General features: G+C 39.1%; 2 protein-coding genes across 4 annotated transcripts; one reads left to right on the forward strand and one right to left on the reverse strand.

Moving 5' to 3' along the window:
* The first annotated feature begins 211 nt into the window (after positions 1-211).
* LOC145491404 (endophilin-B1-like) lies at positions 212-10598 on the forward strand. Of its 2 annotated transcripts, XM_081470601.1 has the most exons (11): positions 212-394; positions 465-606; positions 1822-1950; positions 3077-3210; positions 3567-3659; positions 3854-3910; positions 6189-6233; positions 7016-7105; positions 7396-7496; positions 8063-8237; positions 8910-10598. In XM_081470601.1, the coding sequence occupies exons 1-11, from the start codon at positions 251-253 to the stop codon at positions 9015-9017; spliced, it is 1218 nt and encodes a 405-aa protein (XP_081326727.1). In that variant the 5' UTR covers positions 212-250; the 3' UTR covers positions 9018-10598. The 2 variants fall into 2 exon arrangements, with proteins under 2 accessions (XP_081326727.1, XP_081326724.1); XM_081470598.1 differs by lacking the exons at positions 3854-3910; positions 6189-6233.
* A 100-nt stretch (positions 10599-10698) lies between these two features.
* Positions 10699-22930, reverse strand: LOC145491289 (MFS-type transporter SLC18B1-like). 2 transcript variants are annotated; one of them, XM_081470465.1, is made up of 15 exons: positions 20608-22930; positions 19309-19404; positions 18959-19032; positions 18647-18794; positions 17971-18039; positions 17166-17331; positions 16803-16873; positions 16598-16699; positions 15922-16022; positions 15382-15477; positions 14711-14785; positions 13839-13905; positions 13597-13623; positions 13088-13137; positions 10699-12188 (listed from the first exon to the last, which is right to left on the reverse strand). In XM_081470465.1, the coding sequence occupies exons 1-15, from the start codon at positions 20866-20868 to the stop codon at positions 12092-12094; spliced, it is 1500 nt and encodes a 499-aa protein (XP_081326591.1). In that variant the 5' UTR covers positions 20869-22930; the 3' UTR covers positions 10699-12091. The 2 variants fall into 2 exon arrangements, with proteins under 2 accessions (XP_081326591.1, XP_081326585.1); XM_081470459.1 differs by lacking the exons at positions 10699-12188; positions 13088-13137; positions 13597-13623; positions 20608-22930 and having other exon boundaries at positions 13818-14785; positions 19309-19726.
* Positions 22931-23884: the final 954 nt, after the last annotated feature.

The following is a 23884-nucleotide window of genomic DNA, read 5'->3' on the forward strand; positions in this document are numbered from 1 at the left end:
ATGAATGGGAAAAATTATTGCCCGGCTTACGTGACATCACAAAGCAAACTACGGATAAATTGGCGTCGCTCACGCGATAGATATATTCTAAGAAATCTTTGGAGATTTGTAATATTGCTCGAAAGTTAAAAGTTTTCGTTGTTAGCTTTGAATTCTCTATACTGACAAAACTGCGGGGATTACAAGATTTCTTTAGGAAAAATTTACCACCTCTACGGCAGGAGTCTGGAGTCTAGAGGTGGTGTTCGTGATGCGCAGAAGTGGAGGAATTTGGGATTCATTGCGCACCCGTTTCAATATGGATTACTTTCGTTCAGCAAACATCAGCAACATGGCAGACTCAATGAAAAAATTTGGTGCCCAAACGGCAACTTTCTTCTCAAGGGCAAAGCAGGTTCGATTCTTCACACCTTAGGGTCTATTACCGTGTTATCAGTTTTTTAATTAAGTCTTTTTCCCGTTAGTACACAGAGGAGCAACTTGGTACATCCGAGAAGACAGTTTTCGACGCACGATTTGAATCTCTGGTTGAGAAGGCAGATCGCACGAAATACTGGACAGAACGTTTGCTAAGGCAAACTGAAGCACTGCTTCAGCCTAATCCAGGTTGGTCTCTTACTATTTGCCGTAAATGCATCTTCTATCCATAGTAAGTTTAGGCTCAGAAACTTGGGGGACCTATGTAACCTTTTCCCAAGATTTTTCCAAGAAAATCTCCCTTAGCTTTAATTTCCAGGCTAGCTTCGCTTCGTGGCGAAGATCTGTTGAATATAATTAACGCCATAAAATCTTTATGTGGGAAATGCCATTAGATGTGTCTTGTGGATGTCGAACAACTTTTCGTCTACACATTGTGTTTGTTACATGTTTTTAAACCCATTTAAGATAAGCTTTGATGGAAAAAGTTCTAAGTTGGAAAATTTGGGGACATCAAGGTTATGCTAATATGTTTATTTTAAAATGGATTTAATACAAACATAAAAAATAGGCGTTGTTTTTGGAGTTCCCTTGAAAAATACAAGGCTTTGATATTGCGTTGAGGGTCTGTAATTCTGTCTGCGAAACTGTCATGGAAAGTGAAACCGGAACTTGTCGATAAAGATCTGGAAATCACGGAAGAGGATTTCTTGCAAATTGCACTCTTTTTAGGTTTTATCTTGTTGTGGTTAAAAGGCTGTTAGCCAAACTTAGGCCTACTATCACCCAATTACTTCTAATTTGTTTGCTTTTTGTGGCAAATGACTGAATTCAGTACTCTATAGCAATGAACACGTATTTCTGCGTGCAACAAGAATTATGTTGGTTCAGCATGTAATGTGTTTTCTTCAGTCATGTTCCATATTCATTTAAATAAGTCATCTCTCTGTGCTGGTGTTTAAATGTCTAGATTCAAACTCATGTAGCAGTTTCACTGTGCATTCAGAAATATGAGAATTATTCCAAACAAATGTTCAAATGTTGCTTTAAAAAATAGTTTTTATGTGACAAATCAATTTTGGTTAGCTTTTCTCCATCCCTACATTAATGTATCCTTAGAGACAAGAAGCTCCTGAAAAAATGATGGAGGACATCTCATGTCTAAAGTTAGGCATGTCTGTGTTGTTTGTTCTAGAAAGATCTTTTGGGAATACACTGATATTAACAATGGTTTACAGTCAAACTAAGTGAAGTGTACCCCTCAAGAGGGGGGAAAGAGGGGAATGGACATTTTCTGGCACTGGAATAGCATGCCAGCCTGTTTTCTAAGAAATGATTTACATGCACTTACAAATTCACTTTGTCATACTGACATACATGTAACATATTGTTTGTATTTTGCAGGAACGAGAGCTGAAGAATTTGTTTATCAAAAATTAGACAAACCGAAACCTCCCCGTCTGACCGAGAGTGAATCACTGGGCCAGTCTATGATTGAAGCTGGAAATGATTTTGGCCCAGGAACAAATTATGGTGAGTTACATGGGCAGTCAGTGTAAAATGCAGACTGAGGACTGCAGACTGCAGACCGGGGGTAAAATGAAGACTGAGGGCAAAATGCAGACTGAAGACCAGGGGTAAAATGTAGACTACAGACTTCTTAAGTATATAATTATTTAGCCTGAATATCACTCCAGATAGACTGAATACCACTCCGGTTAGCCTGAATATCACTCAGGATAGCCTAAATAACGCTCTGGTCAGACTGTTTACAGTTAGCTCTCTATGATGGAAATGGTAATACAATTCAGTTAAAAATTCTGCAGTCTGCATTTTACCCCTGTTCCACAGTCTGCAGTCTGAAGTTGGCAGTTTGCGTTTTATGCTGACCAGTTACATTAAAAAACTTATGGGGTCTGTTATCCTAAATCATAATCATATATCGCCAGTGGGTGTTTTGGTAGTCAATGAGCAGTTTGAATAAGCTTTTTTTTTTAATTAGAGTCAGTAGTTAGACTAGTTTTGTTGTTTCTGTCTTTCTCATTCATCCTAAAGGAGTTAACAACACTTATAACATGTATTACATGTAGCCCAGTCTCTCCCTGGTTTTCACTGAGTATGACAAACACTGATGATAGAGATATGCTCACAATAAATTCCTTTTAACTAGGAGCTTGGCTTATAGTGTGTATCACTGTGCTTCATTTGCCACCATAAATCATCACAATTGTTATGCAAGTAAAGTCATTGAATGACAATCTGCCATTTCCTGTTGTAGTACTGTTGAGGTAGCTTGACAATTTCAAATTACAAGCTGTAACGCCTGGTGGTGGTCAGTGTTGGAAATATATGTAGGCTGGTCTTAATCAAATCCTCAATTGTCAACTTAGAAGTGTTCTTGAGACATTAATGCGTTATTACTCCATTCACTACAGACGGCTTCTTGAAGGAGACTTATGCTACAGTACAGTGTACATGTAACTTCCTTGTTTGACCACATTATTTTGTAAAATGTCTTCAGCCTGAGCAAAATAATAAGTTTGGAAAAGCATGTGTCCCTAACTGAGAATCATTATTTCCTGTCTGAATTACATTTTGCCTTTGCTAAATCTGAGTTATTTTTATGCTGACTTCGGTGAATGTGCTCATTGCATAATAGGTAGTGCACTGGTCAAAGTTGGAACAACAGAAAAAAAGCTTGGCCAGGCAGAGAGAGATTTAAAGGCCAAGTCTATGACGCACTTTCTCCATCAGCTTAAGACCTTTTTGGAAGGGGATATGAAAACAATATCAGTAAGTAGATGTGATGCAATTTGAATGGCTCTTGAATAAGAATCAAATTTTGTTGGATGTATCCAGTCCTCCTTGCCATTAACAGGAGTTCTTGTCCTGGTTGAAATGAAAGATTGTTCGACAAAGGAAACATCCCCTTCTTATTTCGAGAGTATCAGTTTCCACAAGTTCAATTACCCATTGAAGTAGCTTCACTCCTAGCTGTAAATAATAATAATTGCTTCATCCTGTGGAATGAGATTAGGACTTAAAAATACTATTGCATTCACTTTCAATGACTGTAGTTTCATTCACTAGCTTGTTTACCAGTTAAATTGTTCTACACTAAGGTTGTAAGTTTCTCTCTCTCTCTCTAGAAAGAACGCAGAACTCTCTTGGCTAAAAGATTAGACCTGGATGCATGTAAAACTAAAGTAAGAAAGGCTCAAAGTCCGGAGAAGATCCAACAGGTTAGTATATACAACAGTGATAGTAAGGAGACTGTGACTGGAATTTTGAGCACACCAATATGACCATTCTTTTTTCTGCAGTGTGTTATTTATTCAGTCTATGATGATTTTGACAGATTTTGCTATCCCTGACGAACCATTAAAAACTGATGAATCGTTGATATACATAATGTCTTGAGTTCTTGTCTGAACAGGTCACATTCAAATGCTTGACAAAAGGTCTCTTTCTTCCTGACGATAAAGCAGAAAAGGTGACATTTGTAACCATTCTTTTCGTCACATTTACATGTATTCATGCACATGATTCTTGTTCATGGTTTCTTTATGCACATGATTCTTGTTCATGGTTCCTTTACCTAATGGACTTGGCAAGGTTCTCCTGTAGTGATTTCTGAGTCTTCACCATTTTGTCCTGAATTAAAGTGTATATGACACTAAAAATAATTTCCCCTTTTTGAAAGGCCTTTCAAAATACAGGGGAATGGCGTTTTCCTTTTTGAAATATTGTTTTTCGTTTTAGAGATATTTACGTTTTTCCATTATGCAAGTTAGATTAGTGATGACGTCATATTGTTTGCAACTAAAAAGTGGAAAATACTGAATAAACGATATCTCTGGAAATATCGAAGCAGTGTTCTTGAAACTTGGCACCACAAATCTGCATCACAAAAGGAACAAAATGACACCCTTAGTGCAGTTGCCATAGCAACTCTTTCAGTTCCAGTCTCTTTCTGTCAAAAAACCAAAAATCCGCATTTGTAACCTCTATAGTAAGACAAAAAGTCCTACTTGGAACAGACATAGTTCCCATACTGTCTTACTCCCATCATTACTTTGGGTAGGGTAGATGGTTCTTGGTTTAAGACAAAAACTGGGACTTTCAGTTAATTTTATTAAGACAGCACCAGCAGCAAAACTGTTGTCATGGCAACAGTACTAAGGGTGTCATGTTGTTCCTTTTGTGATGCACATTTGTGGTGCCAAGTTTCAAGAACACTGTTTCAATATTTCCAGAGATATCATTTATTCAGTATTTTCTACCTTTTAGTTGCAAACAATATGACGTCATCACTGATCTAATTTGCATAATAGAAAAACATCAATATCTCTAAAACGAAAAAAGATATTTCAAAAAGAAAAATGCCATTCTTCTGTATTTTGAAAGCCCTTTCGAATAAGCAGAAATTATTTTTCATGTCACTTACACTTTAAGTCCAACTTATTTATTTATTTGTTGTATTATTGTTTTTATGCCTAACCCTGACACATCATGTTAAACCACAGTAAATTGCACTGTAACAGCTGCTACTTGTACTTCTAACCTGATACATCTCTTTAAATGATATCATTACCAACTTACTACAGTCCATGTAGTGGTGGCTGTCAAAATTAATGTTACATGTAACTTTCAACCCACATGACTGAAAAAGTCTTCATAATTATCTTAAATATCAATTTTAACAACAAATTCAACTGTAAGTCACTGATCAGCCCAGGAAAAAAATTCTAAGTTTGAATATAGTTTCCCTCTGGAGTATATTTCAGTTAAACATATGTTTTAAAAAGACTTAATATTTTCTTTTACATGTTATATATATATAAATTAAAAAAGAAATGGAGTTGTCATCATGTTGGGCAGCAGTTAAATAAAGCATGTAACCTGATATGGCCTTGCTGTTTTATACAGTCATGTAACCGGTTATTAAATAAATCAATACTGTGCTAGTACATTACATTGATCCACCACTACATGAACAGCCAATTAAATGCTACTGCTAATAATGATATTATTATTTATGTCTTAACTTTCTGCACTAACAAGTACACTCTTAACAGAATCCTTGCTGCATGTACTGGTCCATAAACGAATAATTTATGGGCTAATTCATTAAAGTTACTCGGTAATTAATCTATTCTTTCCGTGACCAGCAGTTTTATTCATTAAATTCTCTGGCCTTGTTAATTGAAAGGTTTAACTGTCTACATCTACCATGGTTAATCTAGCAGCAAAAGTGTAAATTAACATGATAATGTTATTGACATTGATGTAAAAGTTATTTTTCTTAAAAAAACATCCTTTAGAGAAATATTGATCCTTTCTTCTTGAGTGCATACAATGTTGAGCAAATAGAACCTTTATTTAAAAATCTGGATATGTACGGCAATGACAATTTCAAATGCACAACATGTCCAATTTATTTAGTGTTTTAAATTTGGCAATCAAATTCAAATTTTGTTGCACCATCATGTTGCCTGCTTCCAATTTTATCATCTTAGTTTTTTCTCAAATCTACACCTGGAGGTACATTTTAAGACTTACAAAAAACGATTTTATTTCAAGCTCACAATATATCCAGGAGTATATTAAACTCAACAAGTTCCTCATTGAAATAAATCTACCAGCTTGAAAACAAAATTAAAAATCTCAATACTGTTAAAAGTAAATCTAAATGATTACCAGATAAATGTCTTTCCTGTGTCTTCTTGTATTCTCTATATGTGTGTTCCATAACTCTTTGCTGACTCTAGATGTATTCCTCACGGAACATGGTTGTAATCACTGAGTTGGATGAGGTGAGTCGTTTGCTCTCCAAATTCAGCATGACTGCTATCTATCAAACAACTTTTTGTTTTCTTTTTCTTTCTCTTAATACTCTGTGATTGCTGCTAGGGCTTGACTTTGATGTGACCTTTTCAGAGTTCATCAAATTATTCTTAATCCTGCATGTATTCCTTTTCTTCCTACCTGATTCCATAATACATGGTTGAGTCACATACACTTTATTCTGTTGATTGACCATTGAGGTTGACAGACAGTAAAGTTATGATTGATACAAGTATGGAAAACATGTCGGCCTAATGGTTAGTTTGCTGGACCGAACACAGACTGAGAAGTGGGTTTGAGCCGTGACCAGGTTCACTGTGCTGCAAGGTTTTTGGGGTGAGAGTTTTTACTCACACAGTGCCTTACTGTGCTCAGATGTATAAATGGAAACCAGAGGTTCAATGGTGTTGTTTACAACCATGCGATTGTCTGACATCCCATTCATCCTCGTCACTTTTTTCTATGGAATCCTGACCTCTGTACACATGTTTTTTCTAACCTGATGGGCCACTAGGATTAAATTCAGACTTGACAAGAATGTACTTAAATATATATATATATTTTACTGATTTGTTGATAAATTTTGACATACATGTACCTAAATCTTCCCGAATTTATATCCTTCAGAATTTTGAGGTACATGTAGGTTATACAGCCAACCACCTCCCTTTAGGTCTAGGTTTTGTTTTCATTTTGCAGAACAGGTAAAGAAAGTTGTCTTTTCAATTCTGACATTGTAGCTTTCTCATAGGCTGAGGCAGATTTGCGTGTGAGTCAAGGAGAGTTTGACAGACAGTATGAAGTGACCAAACTTCTTTTGGATGGAATAAGTACTGCTCATGTAAGTGAAATCATAGCATGTCTTTGAGCCCCCACGGACTGGAGAGTTAGTTGTTGACAACTATTTAGTTATTAGTAACTCAATTAAATTATGTGATAAAAAGAATCATCAATAACAAATTGTTAATAACAAAAAGTTCTCCTTTTCAAACAGAAAACTTCATGTGCTTTAGTCACCAATAACGATCACTAACTGTTTTATCCTGGCCTGCATGAGTGCATCATTTAATTATTAAGAGCTTATAACAGCAGGGCAGTTCAGTATAATGAGCCTTGTTGTTTGTATTTCAGGCCAATCACCACAGAGCACTTATGAATTTTGTCGAAGCTCAGGCTCAGTATTATGCACAGTGCCATGCATACATGGCAGACCTACAAAAGCAACTGGCCAGGTACAATGCCACTCATTCTTCTTTCAATATTTTAGCTCAGGAAAAGGGTGTTACACCTTTCCAAGGAAATTGGCCGAGTCTGTGGGGTTTGGAAGGTGTTGTAAGTTACTTGTTAATTGACACATCCTAATGACGACAACATACATGTGACATGACAAATTTCAGAGCACTTGCGTAACATGAGCCCTGTGTGTATGTTGTTTATGAAAGTCAGTTGGTTCTTTCTGCTGGTCAGGTCAGCTCTCAGAGGTCATACTTTTCCTCCACCAACACTCTTGTTGTGAGAAATCATAGCCAAGACTTTGGAACCATATGATAGGGCAAGGGTGCTGATAGTCAGATATGAAGAATTATTTTAGTCTTCAGACAAAAAGGAACAAGTCTGAATTAGTGATATGAAGGTCTCATTATTTAAGTCTGTCTTGGAGAATTCCATTTTTTTTCTCATAAAAGCCTAAATAAATAAAGGGGAATTCGATTTTCTCCTAAAAAAGGGGGAAAATCCAACATGGAGAACAATATTTGACCCCCAAAAAGGCAAAGTCTGATATAGAGAATTATTTTAGTCCCCCAGGTGAAGCCGCCTTGTCCCTTGTACCTCCCTCTGCACCACCTCCTGTTGACACCTCCAGTGGGTTGGACCCTAACACTATCCCTCGGCCATCACTGACCAGGAAGGCTAAAGTTTTGTATGATTACGATGCTGCAGACAAGAATGAACTCTCGTTGCTTGCTGACGAGGTCAGTGTCAGAGCTTACAGTTTCACTTACCCCTGTGTGCGAAACAGTTGCTTTTTCCCCGTCAGTTCTCTTGGAAGCAAGAGTAATCTTGGTGCAGATAATATGTTTCCAGTTCTGGAGAAATTTAGGCTGAGCTTTTTTTATCTTGTTTGGGCTTCCATAGTTAGATGTCCTTGAATCCCCTTCAAATGAATGTCACTGGTACTGCACTTTCTACTTTGAGATACATGTACGTCTGTTCCAAGCTTTAAGCTTCAGAAAACGAATGACTGAAAAAGCAAACAAACAAAACAACCAACGACCACAGAGAAAGTAGACAGGTAGACCCTCTCCTTCGCTTCTGCATTGATCTTGTTCTCCGAGTCATTGACTCAATAAGCAAAATAATAATGGGAGAAGTTGATTGTATTCCTGGGTTTTTCGCAAAAATGATATTGTGATTGTGTTCCCAGAAAGGCCATCTTCACCCAGTTCTGCACCATCTACTTGTACGATTACCCGTGACTTGTTTGACAGTGTCGTTTGATGGTGTTTAGTCATATTCCAAACAAACACGTAGCTAATTGGTTTACTAGTCTTCAAGACTAATGGGAAGATTGGAAGACGGGATATGGGAAGACCCTGGGAACGAGTGTTCTGTGTAATCACGTGGTTTGTGTTTTCTGTTCCCAGGTAATCACGGTCTACAGCGCACCCGGCCTGGATTCTGATTGGATGATTGGCGAGAGGGGAAGCCAGCGCGGGAAAGTACCTCTTACGTACCTGGAGCTACTGAACTGAGTCTAATAATATTTACAACATGATTAAATTCTTTTCACTAGTATTAGTAACAAATTTATGGAGGCCGGTAAGGAAGCTTAAGGAGAATTTACGTGTGGACATTGGGGACGATAATCTAACGTGTACCCAGAGTGAGATATTTTTTAGCGCAAGTAGTTGGGCCGATCAGAATCTCTTTAAGGTTTATTTCGATCTGGCGGCCTTTGCGGAATAATCTAAAACGTTACTTCACAATAGCAGATTTGCACGTTGTCATCATCTGACTTCAACTACCAGAATTCCTTTCGTTTTTCTTTGTTATTTAAATTGTGAATTCCCAGTGGGGTTTAAGTAACAACTGCCCTGATTAGAATAAGAAACAGAAAAAGTGAAGGATTCTGGTAGTCAAATGACGCCATCATGCAAATCGCCTCTTACAAGGCGCTGTTGTCCGTTATATAGTGTTAACTCAAGGTTTTTCACGCGAGATCACGCGGTTGCCGAATATTAAGTTGATTTTCTCCTTTTTGTAACTAAAATTGTGCTTATTTTGTAGTGTTAATTGGAAAAGGGAATTTTGAGTCAGAAGGTCAAAATTTAAAATGCTGCAGTAAGAGGGGTTTATTGGTGAAGTGGAAACGAACTGTGATACATAAACAACAAATATTCTGAATGCCATGTAAATTGTGTTCCTTTATAAATAACGCATTGATAGACATAAGTCTAATACAGGAACAAAGTTGTTGTGTTGGATCTGTAGAGTAAGTCTGTACATTCCTTTGGTTATGGTTTTCAAAGTTTTCATAAGTGATATACAGCGTTGTATTTTAGTACAAAATGACTAGTACTGCAATGAGGGTGGGAGGGGGGTCGTTATATCGAGAATTTCATTACGTTGGGGTGGTTCAAGGTCATTCTGGCGTATTAAAGGCTATACTGCAGGAACATTTGAAGACTAACACAGGGCTGGCTTCTCGTATTTTACTCTCTTTGGCACGAGGCTGAGTGCACTTCTTGTGTATCGACAATTTCAAAGTTAGTGATTTAAATAGATTACGAGCAGTCGGTGTTCGTTCCTGAATTTCTGCGCGCGATTGGAAAAGTTAAAATTATGCAAATTAGGGAAACAACGAGAAGGGAATGAGGCGAGACAGGAAAAAACCCCTTGTTTCCACGCCCTCGCTTCTCCCCGCACGATCAATCTTCTTTTGCGTTGCATTCGTGTGGTCGCCTCGCACGCTAGGAAAAGAAAGAGACTGCTCACAGTCGATTATTTAAACTGGAGAGGTAATTCTAAGCATTTTCTAATTTGAATGTCTCTGCACTTACTTACGACTTAAAAGATAATTTGGAGAATGAGTGATTAATGAGACAAACGTTTCTTAGTACTTGCCGGAATCTTTTTCCGAGTTTTTGTTAACGATTGATTAATATTTTCGTCGCATTTCTACAAAGCCTAAAAATTTATCATTATTTCTCTCCTAACAGAAGATTAAATAAGGAATTTGAGGTGTTGGTATATTTATTTTTAATTATTGATTCAGTCAGTGGAGCAAAATAAGGTATTAGTATAATTATTAAAGAGTTTCTGAAGCTAAACAAGTTGATGAGAGGGCAGACCTCAACGCCCCTCATCGTTCTTTGTTTATCTGTCGGCCGTGTGTACAGCGCAGGAAGAACGCAAAGCGCGTCTCGGTCGCGGCGTTTTCTCGTGCATGCGCACGCTACGCGCTCGGCCGTACGTTCTACCGAGAACTTGTAGCAAGCTATTTCTTCCACCTCGTGGGGGCGAGGGTAACATTTCTTGGTGGTGATCGCGTATACAGAGCCAAAATTCCCTTTGAACAGCGGCTTTAGGGTAGCGCCACGTCTGGGAGGAGATTGGAGCGACGCGCACATAGCCTTGTGTGGCAGAGAGCGGGGACTGAAATATAATTGTCCAAAATTATTTGTGTCTGCTGATTGTAGAGGACGAATTCATTGGTTGGTGTGCATATAGTCATGGAGTAAAATATTTCAGAGACAGAGCAATTAAATATAAGTGTATTGAAATTTCATGGTGCCCTAGGGGTGCTTATAAAATCTGAAAAAAAAAAAAAAATTAGCAATTAGATTATGAGCTCGAGATTTCTATGAGGCGATAGTTTATGAGGCCGAAGGCTGAATCAACTATCTTCTCATAGAAATCGAGGGCGAATAATCTAATTCTCGTTTAGTAGGATTCTAACTGGTTTCAAATAATTTCTCGACATATTAAACTTCGCGCCTTAGAAAGATCGTTCGGAATTGCAGTTGTGTGCATGCGCGCATCATTTTTCAACAACTTCAAGTTTTTCTAAGTCAAGAAAACATAAAAGTCCTTCTTTTAGTGGTCCTCTCAGAAAGCGATCAAAATGTTCCTCCGAAACTTTGGAAAACGAAAAACCGTCGCCATTTCGTAGACGACCTTCAGCCACTGCACTCTAATGGCTGATAGTGTACGATCACTCAGCCAATCAGATTTTAGTGGTCAGATTGCAGCATTTGCATTAGTGTTCTAGTAGAATTCTACTAACAATGAATAAGAAAGCCTACCCTGCGAGCAGTTGGGTTCTCCTACGCTCTCGTTTGGCGTAGGAGAAACTAACTGCTCGCAAGGTAAGGAAACCACTGATCACCCTCCACATCACTATCAATACCTCTGGTGTTCAATAAAAAATGAAAACAATTTAATAATATCATTCATGGCTACCGAACATTGTTAAAAACGTCGTGCACATATATGTTTTCAGTTAGTTTCTTCTGATGAAGCGTTCACATAAATTTTGTAAATTTGTAAATCTACCAGTGAATTTATAAAAGGTGTAGTCATCTCTCAAGTAAAAAAACTAGGTTCTCTAAAATTATGTTTCTTCATAGCTTATAATGGGATCTTTTTCGTCGTACGACCTTCAATGGATAAAACTCTGGAGGCGTTTAACTCAGTTAGCACGACTTGGCTCAGGTCTCTAGATAACATTCGCATTAACATGACTAAAATGTGTGTAATTTAACTGAGAAGTGAGATTCCACGCAGAACTTCCCTCCAGACCACAGATCCTCTTCCGTTCATGGTCTCAAGAGGTTTTTTGTTCAGCAACGGAATGTTTTACTATTACCTCTTCACCATTACTTGAATCAGAAGCCACAAGCGGAGAATATGGCTTCTTTTGCCTTGAAGAAAGAAACAAAAACCGAAGTTCAATCAATATATCTACTCGTTCTAAAGAGTGAGAAGATATTCATTCGGTTGTCGTGAGAAGTTCGACGATTCATTTTATCTCAAAATTCTTGGTATAGTTTGATAGCCAGCTCTATAATCTTTAATTTCTTATGGGGTTTAGGTATCTATATTTTAAACCGCACGCGCTTCGTCGCTTGGACGCGAAACACCTCTGAGGGTGTTCCGTTGTGAAATTAAAAGAATTCCTCCACCCTGTGCTAGTTGGTAGCGTCATTCCGTAAGTCTGGAGTACTTAACAATACTTATGACCGATTCACATATAATTTTACCATTGCAATGACTAAATTTTTGTCGCGCCGTGTAAGTTACGTTTTCTTTAATTATACTCCCGATTTATACTGTTTCTCTGCGCCCTCTTGTACTTACGCAGTCTCTTGCGCTGCGCAGAAGCTCTTTGGGCTGGTCACGCAACTTTCTCAGGAATGATTAGGTGATGAGCCTAAAAGACGTCTGTGAAGGAGGTTACGCGTTACAGTAAACCGTTACGCTTTGTCGTGGCAGGTCAAGTACCTCCTAGTGAGTCGGTGAGCGAACCCCGCGGGGGGAACTCCAACATGAAAAAAACGGGGGTGCTCGTCGAAAAGAACCCCATCCTAGGCCTGTTTTGTGCGCGTGGCTTGAAATTTTTTTCACCCTCAAGAGCCACCAATTCTGAAACAACACATTATCTCCCGTCATATCTCTTTCAGCTTAAAGTTCCCGCTGTGGGCTTTTTGAAAAAAGTACGACGAGCACCCCCATCCTTTTCATATGGGAATCCCCCTCCCCTCCCCTCCCCCCCCCCCCCCCCGAGGAAGCGAACGCGCTCGACTGGGCAACTTTTACCTACCTTTTGGCATCAATTGTTCCTAACAAAGTAAACGCTATCAACCCTGCAGCCTGAAAACAAATAATATGATTAAGTAATGAGCTCGTAAGAATCCTGAACTATTCATATTTAATATTACGTGAAATATATGAGAAATGAATTTAACAAACAAGCCGAAACGAGAAACTTTACAGTTGTAAGTTCAGACAGCCGGAGGTGATGGAGAAAATTTAACCTCTAGCTGAAACGATTCGTAAACAGTACCCTTGAATTTACGTACAGTCAGTTCGATTTAACAACGAATGTGTTATAAACCACATGTTACATGAAATGACTACAAACGTGACTGCATGATTAGTCCAATCTCGTACCTCTGTTGTTTCCTTACTGCGAAGGCTTGACGAAACGAGCGACTCTCGAGATATATCGATTTTTATTGGTTTTGAAAACAACAAAACTGACCAGAAGTAACATGCTGAATTTGGATTTCGACCAATCAGAGCTTTGGGATGTAATGGTTAAAAACTCACCTGGACAAAACAGATGATACCGACAATCTGAAAACATAAAAAATGATTAAAGTGGAATGTACTTCAGTCACTCAACAGACGTCAGTCTTGATCTTACAGAAGTGGACGATTTTTCAGAAAGAAAATTCGGAGATGAGAGTAAAAGAAGAAATCAGACAAAAACTAAATAGAAAACGAAAATTAGCCGCGCAACGACTGGTAATAGTTTTAAAAGTGTGTGTGAGAATCACTCCGAATCTTACCACCATGGCCCACTGAAATCCAGTGTGGTCATCTATGATCCCGGCCAGTGTTGGACCAATGGCGGCACTGCAATATGAACATGACAAGCACGACTAGAGAATGACTTCGGACCAAATTTACTCTGATCAGTTTCAAGTTGAACGACGTATTTAAAATTGACATGCTGGATTTGACTTTGGACTTGCGATGCTGTCACTAAGAAACGAGTAAGAAGCCGTTGTTTAGTATTTTGTATGTTAGCTTCAATTTAGTTCTTTCTGTTCAGACGGTACCTCGATCTCATTAATTACCATAAGCCTCCTTGGAGACTAGTGTCTCAACAGGCAAGTTTTATTTCCTTATCCTTTATTGTCCCAGAGCACGTGAACAGATATCGAAAATGCCACGCACAATGTTCTCTATTAGGACATTGTGGCTTACTGTGGTTGCGTTCCATTTACGAAAAAATCTGGAAAATCCGGTTCGTGAACTGAACAGAAAAGCGGTGTTCCAGTTACATACCAACCAAAATTCCCAGCAATATTTTGTAAAACAGAAAACAACTGTAATATCTACAAGGTTGTCCCGGACCTTCCGTTGTGCATCGCTTGGGGCAGCTACAACCTTTTGGCTTTCACGGCCTCGCGCCTTAAGCAAAATGAAACCATAAATGGAACCGGCATTCTTCGATTCGCAAACGAAAATTCCCGGCCGAAATTCCCTACATTTTTGGTAAGGAAATGGTAACAACCTTACAAATGTATCTCTAAACTGGAGATTATCGCGTGATAAGTGTCTAGTACAAGTGCACCACTTGTTGTTTGGCCAATAAATGCGACGTAAAACATCTTGATAGATATTAAAACAGGTTGTAAAGAGCGGAACGGCATACCCCAAGTTATACATGCCGCTTAATATACTTGAAACCACTCCACGCGTGGAGGAACTGTCTGCCATTCCGTTCTCCCTATAAACAAAGTACACAAGATTGAAAGAAACTCTATTCTCTAAAGTACAAGTATTTGATCGAGCGCCGATACAGAAAAGGCCATGATACATAAGGGGAAGCACGGTGGCCTCATGGTTAGTGCACTCTTCTCCCGATCAAGCGGCCCGAGTTAAAGCCCTGGCCGGGGACATTGTGTTGTGACCTAAGGCAAGACACTTTACTCTCAAAGTGTCTCTCTCCACCCAGGTGTATAAATGGGTACCCCGAATTTAAATGTTGGGGTAACCCTACTATGGACTGGCATTCCATCCAGGGGGGTGAAGAAGTACTCCTAGTCGCTTCATGCCACAGAAACGTGGATACGCTCCGGCCTGATGGGCTACTCGCTCGTATGCGGACATAACCTCACCTTTTGCAATGTACATAATCAAGATCAAGATGATATGGTGGAAGTGGTAATATCAGTTGAACAAGTAATTTTCTAAGGCACCCATTCAGTTTCGACACGGGTATCCGGTTAATGAACCCTACTGAGTTACTTAAGCTAAATACAACTAATCCAGGCACAATGAATATGAAACTGAAAGAATTGAATTCGAGTGGTAGCTTCTCACCTCATGACCATAACTAAATCTGGCATCAGTTGCACAAAGTAAACTCCCCATGAAAAACCAGTGACCGCCATGGCCACGCACACAAACCAGACTCTTCTGGAAATAAAAATGGGAACTGTTCCAGCGGTCTCCGTTTACACGTAAGAATATGCTCTTGTAACTATGTATACGTAAGATTTGTTTTGGTGGACCTATACTAACGAGCTAAAATTGCGGGTCACGAGTGGTCGGGGCTTATTAGCAGTGATAAAGAGACGACTTTACTGGATAATTTGTTGTCAGAAAGTCATTCTGAAGTGTACTTGGAACTTTTTCGTAGACGGGATGAACAGTCATCTTTTGTGCACTGTAATAGAAAAGTAATTTGACGAAATTCACTCGTTTGCGGTACGTCTAGATCAGTGCTCCGTACATTAAATTACTGCGACCGTGGTTGAAACCAAATGTCCAGGCTTTTCATCGTTTGTCATCTTGGACCAGTTTACTACAGTTATATAATGAAATTAAGGTGATAGTTCCCTGATCGTAATAATAACATACTTGGTAGGCAGGAAAGACGTGAGAAAGGGAGCAGGTCCTAACAGAAAACTACCAAAACCAGCGCCAATGAACCCTGACACTGCCAGCCATCGGTAGCATTGCTGCAAACAAACAAACAATTATTGCTTTTCTTTTCGAATATCGATCTAAAAAGAACTTTAAAAAACACAGCAAAAGTATTTCTGTTTGCTGGTTATTTTCTTCCGCTGGGCAAAATAATGTATAAAAGAATCCAGGATGGAGGTTTCTGTCTCGTTTTATCCTGTTATGATACAAAGAAATGGGGATGGCGGCGCGTATTTTGAATTGGGCGGGGAGGGGGGTGCTTACAAGCGAGCGCCAGAGGCGCTAACTTAAAGGGGTCTGGAGATATTTGTAAAATTATTATTTTATTTTTTGCTTGAAATTGGGGGGTTAAGCCCCACCCCCCCGGCTCCGCCGTCCCTGAGGAATGCTGTTATTGCTTGTGTCGAAGTTAGCTAGTTGACAAGCATCCCCGACCTTTTCACAAGGGAGGTTCTCCCCCCACCCACCCGGACACTGATATTATTGATTCCCGCTTCCCAATCGCAAGGCGGTGTTTGGCTGCCACAATTGTAACAACGTCAAGACTTAGCGTGTATTATGAGTCCAGGAGTTTATAACGCATTTAAGACTTCAATGAATACTTACGAACCGTTTTATCTCCTATCCATCCCGCAAGTGGTGTGACAAGTGCATACAGTAAGGCAGGTACAAGAAATATCAGACCGATCTGAGCTGTATTGAGGTTCAACACCTGGTCGAAAAAATGGACACAGAAAACTTTTTTGTAAACCTCAGCACACTTGGACCAAACTAAAGTCTAGGTTATGAGATTAATTAAGAATCAAGCTACTTACCTTTTCCAAGTTCGGCCCCAAAATGGGTTCGAAGTAATTTTGTGTCATTCCGGCTGTAATGAAGCAAAGAGCTGTGAAAGAAACAGCTTTACACTCAAACTGGATGTTTAAAAAATCGCGGTCTTGTGCACTACTTTTTAACATTAAAATAGTTTCAAAACTGACCTCAGCAGTTTGTACTCGGCAACATACAAATTGGCTCAAACTAGTTCCCGAGTGCTTTTTCGTAAGTTCAGGTTTTCATAATCAGTGTTCGTGAAAGATTTCGAATTGCTTCGTTTCTTTTCAGAAATATAACATCACCGGAGAAAGTGTATGTCGACCAATGTTAATGCATACATAACACGTGGATAATAGACTCACCAAGCATCGACACAGCGGGAATTTTTACGGACTCGACTATCGGATATAAAACCTCCCTTTGATCAGAACTTTCGTCTGATCGACTTGAGAGCGTACATAATAATACGGGGATAGCAGCGACCATGGAACAACCAATTACGAAGAACGGAAGTTCAAATCCACCAATCTGAAAATGACATAAGAATTAACTGAAGGTAAAATCCTATCTCCGCCACTGCAACTCGAGTTTTTCGTGCGTGTTGTCGCACCCACCACCCTGTGGGAACGCTTACTAGGCTAACATGGTGAAATGTGCTTTGTTTCAGCGGCGTACCCGCGGGCACTAGGAGCTACGTTTCACAGGCAGCAGCGTTTTCGTTTGCAGACCTTTGCCAAATTGGTAGCAATAGGGGTGAGTCCCCAAGGAAAATTTCTCAACTCTGGACTATAATGAAGAGTTACTATAATAACCATGCCATTTTAAAATTTGAGAGCTGAGTAAAATTCTTGTCAGAATCCTCATTATCATTATCAGTGCATTATCAGTCGTAGAGTTTTCTAAAATCTCTCATAAACGATTTAAATAAAGATGAACATCTACATACGGGCATCTCTCATAAGCGGCTTCCTGCCACATACAAACACTATACATTTCTAATCTCAAGGGGACACCTTTCCTAGTCGGACATTTCTTCACGTTGACTTCTAAAGAGTGCCCTTTTGTGGGAGGTTTCACTGTATCACCGATGACAAACTGTAAGATAAAGACAGTGGTTTTGTTTAGCACCAGTTGTGCTCAGTGCTGATGGTCGTATTAATTACTTACTGTGTAGAGACCTCCTCCAAAGACTGGTCCAAGAGATAATCCAACTCCTACAAACGTCTCTATGAAGCCCTTAAACCGCAGATAAAATTAAAAATTGGATATAATTCATGAAATGTTCTCTTAATGATAAACACATTTTTCTAAAACAATACATCTCACTGTTTAGGAGAAGATACCAAATAACGGACCTTTTTACCGATTTGACCCAAAAACAACAAAAGCCAACTCCCTGGATCGATTTACTGTGCCAAGTTTAGTGAATTTGCGAAGTTTCATAAGAGTCTGTTGTAGACTCATGGAAATATGGGACCCTAAACTTGCCATATTTTTACTGAAAATGTATTAAAGCTAGGGAGCAAGCGTTGCTGGCAAGCGTATGTTAACTTGATCAATATTTGGAAATAATTAAATTGACCACTTGAACTTGATCAGGTAGTTGATAGCATTCTGTCATATTTCTATGTTAGCCGTGAGCGAGGAGGTTTGAGACACTCAACCACAAATTCTGACTGCCTACCTTTAGAGTTTGATGGGAAAAAGTTTCCTTACACTTGACGATTAATGTTTAGCCTGTTTCACTTAGTGCGACCGTTTATCCAGCTGAGAATCTTGCTAACAGTACATTAGATTTGTTTTGTTGCGATTTGTATTCTGATTATTAGAAAAAAAAACTTACAGAAGCCATTCCTAATCTTTCTGGAAACTCTTCTATCGCAATAGACATGGCTGAAGTTTCAGAGGCAGCTCCTCCCAATGCGGAAAGCGCCCTCAACAGGAAACTTAAGACGATGAATTCCGTTTTACTAGAAATCCAGGCACCAAAGCTGAAAGCAAGAAACCGAAAGTTGTAGTCATTAACCTCTCCGCCTCAAAATTTGAAACAACAACAAACAAAGGAATAATGAAGTCAGGGGACTAAAGGAAGGAAGCAAGCAAGCAAGGAGGAATTCATTGGAACATTATTATATTTGAGTCAATGTTTTCTTACCCAAACAGGGTCAAAGATGCCCCGCCAGTAAATATACCAAAATAGAGAACTCTGTTAGGGCCATACTTTGCTATCTGTCAAATAGTATGCACAAATTAATTACAATGTAGCCTCTGCGAGCTTACAGTCACAAACGATTACGAATATTTTAAGCGCATTTTTAGCTTAGAAACAACTGAAACTAACAAGACTTGGTTTAAACGGTTTCTTGGCCTGTGGTTGGCAAGGTTACCATTGCAATGAAATGTAGCCAATACAATTTAATCAACTAATTAAGCTTTGTGAACAAGTAATTCTTTGGTCGATCTTTCTATAAATAAGGGGATGGGGAAACGCATAAAGTTGCTAACCAGGAGTCCACAGATAGGAGCACAAATGAAGACCAGGAGTGGATAAGTTGCAAAGACTAGACCCACCACAGAGGTAGATACTCCTCTAGATTTTGCCTGTTGGAGTAAAGTAATTAAAGCAAGAAGACGTATCAGTATCAGTTTCCGGACGTTTTCAGCTGTGGAGAATGGAACACACCATTTTCTGGACGTTCTTGTCAAAGAGGACAACCTCACGAGGTATATCATAAAATTCTCAAAAACGTTTACGGAGAATTTGCCTTCCATGTTGAATAGTTCGCATTTTGGAAACGTTTCCAGGAGCTTTGTGTACCGCTTGTACGCTTTGGTCGAATGGAAAACACCCAGTTAAGCCTTTTAGTCGACAGCCGTACCATGTACTATAACTATTTTTGGATTTTGTGTTAATTAAGTTTAGATGGTTTCTACGTCAAGTTTGCAGAGGGCGGTTGCTTTGACATCAAACTATGATGAATTTTGTAAAAAAAATGTACGATTTTTGTGGCAGCACACGACCTTTTAACCATAATTATGCAATTTTTCAGCTGGTTATTTTTCTTGAAATGTCATGACAACAGGTCAAGGTAAAATCAATTTTAAAGCTTTAGAATTTGAGAAGTTTATTTTTCTGTGACAAAACATCATTTTCACTGAACACGTGTCATTGCTAGAAATGTGTCATTATAAAACAGTCCTCTTAAATATCATTCTTTCATTTTTTCGATAAATGTTTTGGTAAAACGGTAGAAAATTAATTTTGTTCTGCTGTGTAATGTTCTGGTTTCACGGGATTTTGAAGCGTGTTTTTTCACATTTCGCAGAAGATTTGAAATGTAAGAAACAACCCCGCTTTAGGTCTCTAAATATTTTTTCGTCGACATGCATTTGCGCCGTCTTTTTACAGTCAAAGTTCGTAAAACTAAACTCGTAAGTACAGGTTCTCCTAGCTACATGTAGGTCTCAGTTATGAGCCGTAGAGTATTGCAACAGATGAATTTTCCGCACATCAAATGTGCATATTTTACCACAAAAGATCTTATTTTCCGGTTATGACCAATTTGGTCGTGATTAGCCTGCAGAACAGGCGGATTAGCGGGCAGACAGCGAAACGCGATACACGAGCGCGGAGTTCGAGACGGAAATAATCGATTTATTTTCGTCTCGCGCTTCGCGCGCGTGTATCGCGTTTGGCTCTCTGCCCCGTTAATCCGCCTGTTCTGCAGGCTAGGTCGTGATAAACATTTTGGGTACATATCCTATGTGAAATGCTATGAATTGCTCTCTAATAACAAAACTTACCTCATGTGGATAAAATGGAGCGATCATGGAAAGCGCTGCAAATGATAAAACGACGACAACGCAAAGTGATGCCAATATTGCGACATTGTGGATAGTCCAAGAAAAACTTTGTGACATCTGCTGCTGACTTTCCAGTGCTGATGATGTACCGACTTCGTGATCGCCGACAATATTTTCGTCCATTTTCGTGTGCAGTCTGTCAAAGGTGTCGGATTCGAGAGATTCATTACTTGTTATCTCGTCTTTTTGCTCCTTATTCATTTTAAAATTACCCCAAAGCTGTGTTCATAGCGCAAAAAAGTGTTATGAAAAAATATTTCCCTCAGATCTTTTCCGTTTTAACACCCCTACACAAACACACACATACATTGATTTACATTTGGTTAAATAAAAGTCTTTAATTTAAATTTCAAGTCGATTATTGTTGTATTTACCACTGATCACTATTCTAAAATTTACATAAATTATTCTTCTTTGTGTAATACAACATTTTGTTACAGGTTGAGTAAAATTGTTCCGTATTGTTATCCAATAGCAACCAGGATTTCGATTATTTATTTATTTTTTTAAAAATTCTTTTACCCTCCTCACAAAAAGTGGCTGATGATTTGAGGGAGGCTATTGTTGATTATGATAATCAACGGTTTTTAATTATTCAGATTATGAATACGTCGAGTACAAAGGGATTTTTTTTTCACAAGGTTCAGACTGTAGTCAAATAAGATTATTACGAGTAAATAAAGTTTATTGAGAGCACGTTTTATACACGGTCGTTGCTTGATCCTAACACTGCTATGATTCTAACAAATAAACTAAATGTTTTCTTTTCTTTACATTCAAAATTCCACAAGTGGGGTTGTCTTGTCACCAGGTTACAGAAACGAGACGAAAGCTTGCCATTGTGTGAGAGAACCAAATAGTTATACCTCCCAACTCAAAACTAGAACTCGGCACCGGCTGGCACACAATTTGCCGCGGTTTCAAGGAGCACGCTCTGATCTCGTGCAAGTTGAAAGTGCAAGTTGTTGTTTCCCTATTAGTGAGTTTTGACCCATGACACGTGACACGTTCTCCTCCAGTCAGAAACATATTGAGTTGGGAGTTATATCAATGATATTTAGTATTTATAGTAAGGAGAGGGACATGGGGGAGGGGGAGGAGAGGGGTTGGTGATCTTAACACCGCAACACCGCAAAAATAAATAAATAAATTAAATAAATAAATAAATAAATAACGAACACCGCGTCACCGCAAGAAAAGTCAACGAAGCACCGTCACCGCAACACACATTTTTTAGCCCCATGATTTTACATAATACTTTTACACCTCAACAATTTTCCACAAAATAAACACATCACAATGCTTTTCATTGCCTACTGATGCCTGTAAATCAGTTTTCTTGTTCTTGTGAAGAAACCTTACGCGAAGGAGATTTACCCCAGGTCCCTCTCTTCTTTTACTTCACTCACTTACAATTTTCTTCGCGCAACCCACCGACTGGAGCCCTATCCTGACTGAGAGTATTACTTTCCGGAGCTAGCGGTGTTCGCTTTCGATATAGCGATAATACATTTTCCGCTGGTATTTTAACGTCACATTCCTCACTGGATTTTCTGTGTTAGGTGTCGGAGGACGCTTATTGCGAAGTCGTGATAGGTCGTTTCTTTCTATTCATACTTAAAGGCAGTTTCGTTTGATCTCTCTCGCTGGTAGCGGCCCTACACTTAATATCCTTCGAGCCGGTCACGTTCTCTATTTTACATGAGTGTAGCACGTCGATCGAGGATGCCTACTCCGGGAGACGGCGCAGAACCTAGCGTTTCAGAACCTAGTGCTCCCGGTACTTCTAAACCCGGTGATTCGCCTGTCATTAACGAAGTTTTCTCGATGTTCAAAAGCTATCTTGAAGTTAAACTGGATGAGAAGAGTAAACAGATCGAGTCGAAATCGAAGGTGAGCAAGCAGGTTATTCTCATGAAATTCAAAGGCAACCCGAAGCAGTTTGAACATAATGCCCAGATCGATTCCATTTTTGATAGGTTAACCTCTGCAAATGTTCCTGAAAAAAAAGATCTGACTAATTTGATTGTCGAAGGCAAGGAGTTGATCCGTCAGCCCCAAGAGTTGATCCGAAATAGCCGATAAGAGTGCCGAAGGTTGGAGAGTAGTGGACGAGTACGTCTCTGATGAATTGGAAAAGAGAACCAAAACCTCCCTTTCGTCAACAGATCAGCAGCTTTTTCGGGGTGAGCCTACGTATAACATTATTCATTTATTTATTTATTTATTTATTTATTGATTTATTTATTGATTGATTGATTCATTTATTTATTTATTTATTTATTTATTTATTCCTTTATTTTTGTGAGTTGTGTGTGTACTGCTCGTTTTCTGTTGTTTCTACTAGTTGAGGCACTTTGTTTGTTCTCTATTCTTTAGGGTCCGCATGCGATCCACCCATGCTTCGTTGCACCTGTTTTGCGGAAATTTAAGTGGTAAATAATTTACGTTCGTTTGAACGTAGTGAATTAGAACGTAATATCTGGATATATCGATAACCATTTGAAAAATAGAAGGTCGAGAAGGTCGCAGGACCTTGAACTGGGTATAGACCGGTATCAGAATGACCTCTAGACGACCCTAGACTGTAATTACTAATTTAACTCACTCAGATATAAAGAAAACAAACGAAGAAAAGTAATGATGTCTAAGTTACAAACTTACCAAATGCGCTCCCTTAGCTTAGAAAGCCTTCTTCTTTCTTCCTTGCTGACGCAACATCTAAATTTACTTTGGGACCCATAGTTTTCGCCACCTTTTCCTAGACTGTTCACAGTCCCCTATTTTTCCATGAGATCGCAGATGTCGATCGCCGAGTTCCATGCGCCGCCATCTTGGCCTCTTGATGCGAGCAAAACTGGGGAGAGTACAAAACTCTCCCCAGTTTCGCTCGCATCAAGAGAACAAGATGGCGGCCCGTCGAACTCAACGATCGACATCTACGATCTCATGGAAAATATAGGGGGACTGTGAACAGTCTACCTTTTCCCTTTTCGTAGAAAAAAGCTACGCAGTCAATAATACTTTTAGCCACGGCGTTTCCCGAAATTCCAGGATTAGCTAGGATTGTCAGGATTAACTTCTCTGCCCGGGCTTCTCCGTCCTCGCTCATTTTTTCCGCGTGTCTACCGAAGTTACTTGTCAAGTTACGTATAAATGAAAACAATTTCGGATTGGCAGCTGAAGCATATTGAAGATTAACTAGACAATGTTCGTC

The sequence above is a fragment of the Orbicella franksi genome, chromosome 1 (assembly GCF_964199315.1).
Source record: "Orbicella franksi chromosome 1, jaOrbFran1.1, whole genome shotgun sequence".
Classification (NCBI taxonomy): Eukaryota; Metazoa; Cnidaria; class Anthozoa; order Scleractinia; family Merulinidae; genus Orbicella; species Orbicella franksi.

Excerpts from the sequence above, each read along its gene's own strand:
- LOC145491404 (XM_081470601.1), top strand. The coding sequence starts at position 251 with ATGCGCAGAAGTGGAGGAATTTGGGATTCATTGCGCACCCGTTTCAAT. Across the intron at positions 3,911-6,188 it reads CTGACGATAAAGCAGAAAAG|ATGTATTCCTCACGGAACAT; the intron begins GTGACATTTGTA and ends TGCTGACTCTAG. Across the intron at positions 7,497-8,062 it reads CTACAAAAGCAACTGGCCAG|TCCCCCAGGTGAAGCCGCCT; the intron begins GTACAATGCCAC and ends GAATTATTTTAG.
- LOC145491289 (XM_081470459.1), bottom strand. The coding sequence starts at position 19,575 with ATGGAAGGCAAATTCTCCGTAAACGTTTTTGAGAATTTTATGATATAC. Across the intron at positions 18,795-18,958 it reads GCATCTTTGACCCTGTTTGG|CTTTGGTGCCTGGATTTCTA; the intron begins GTAAGAAAACAT and ends TCTTGCTTTCAG. Across the intron at positions 14,786-15,381 it reads GATTTAGTTATGGTCATGAG|GGAGAACGGAATGGCAGACA; the intron begins GTGAGAAGCTAC and ends CTTTGTTTATAG.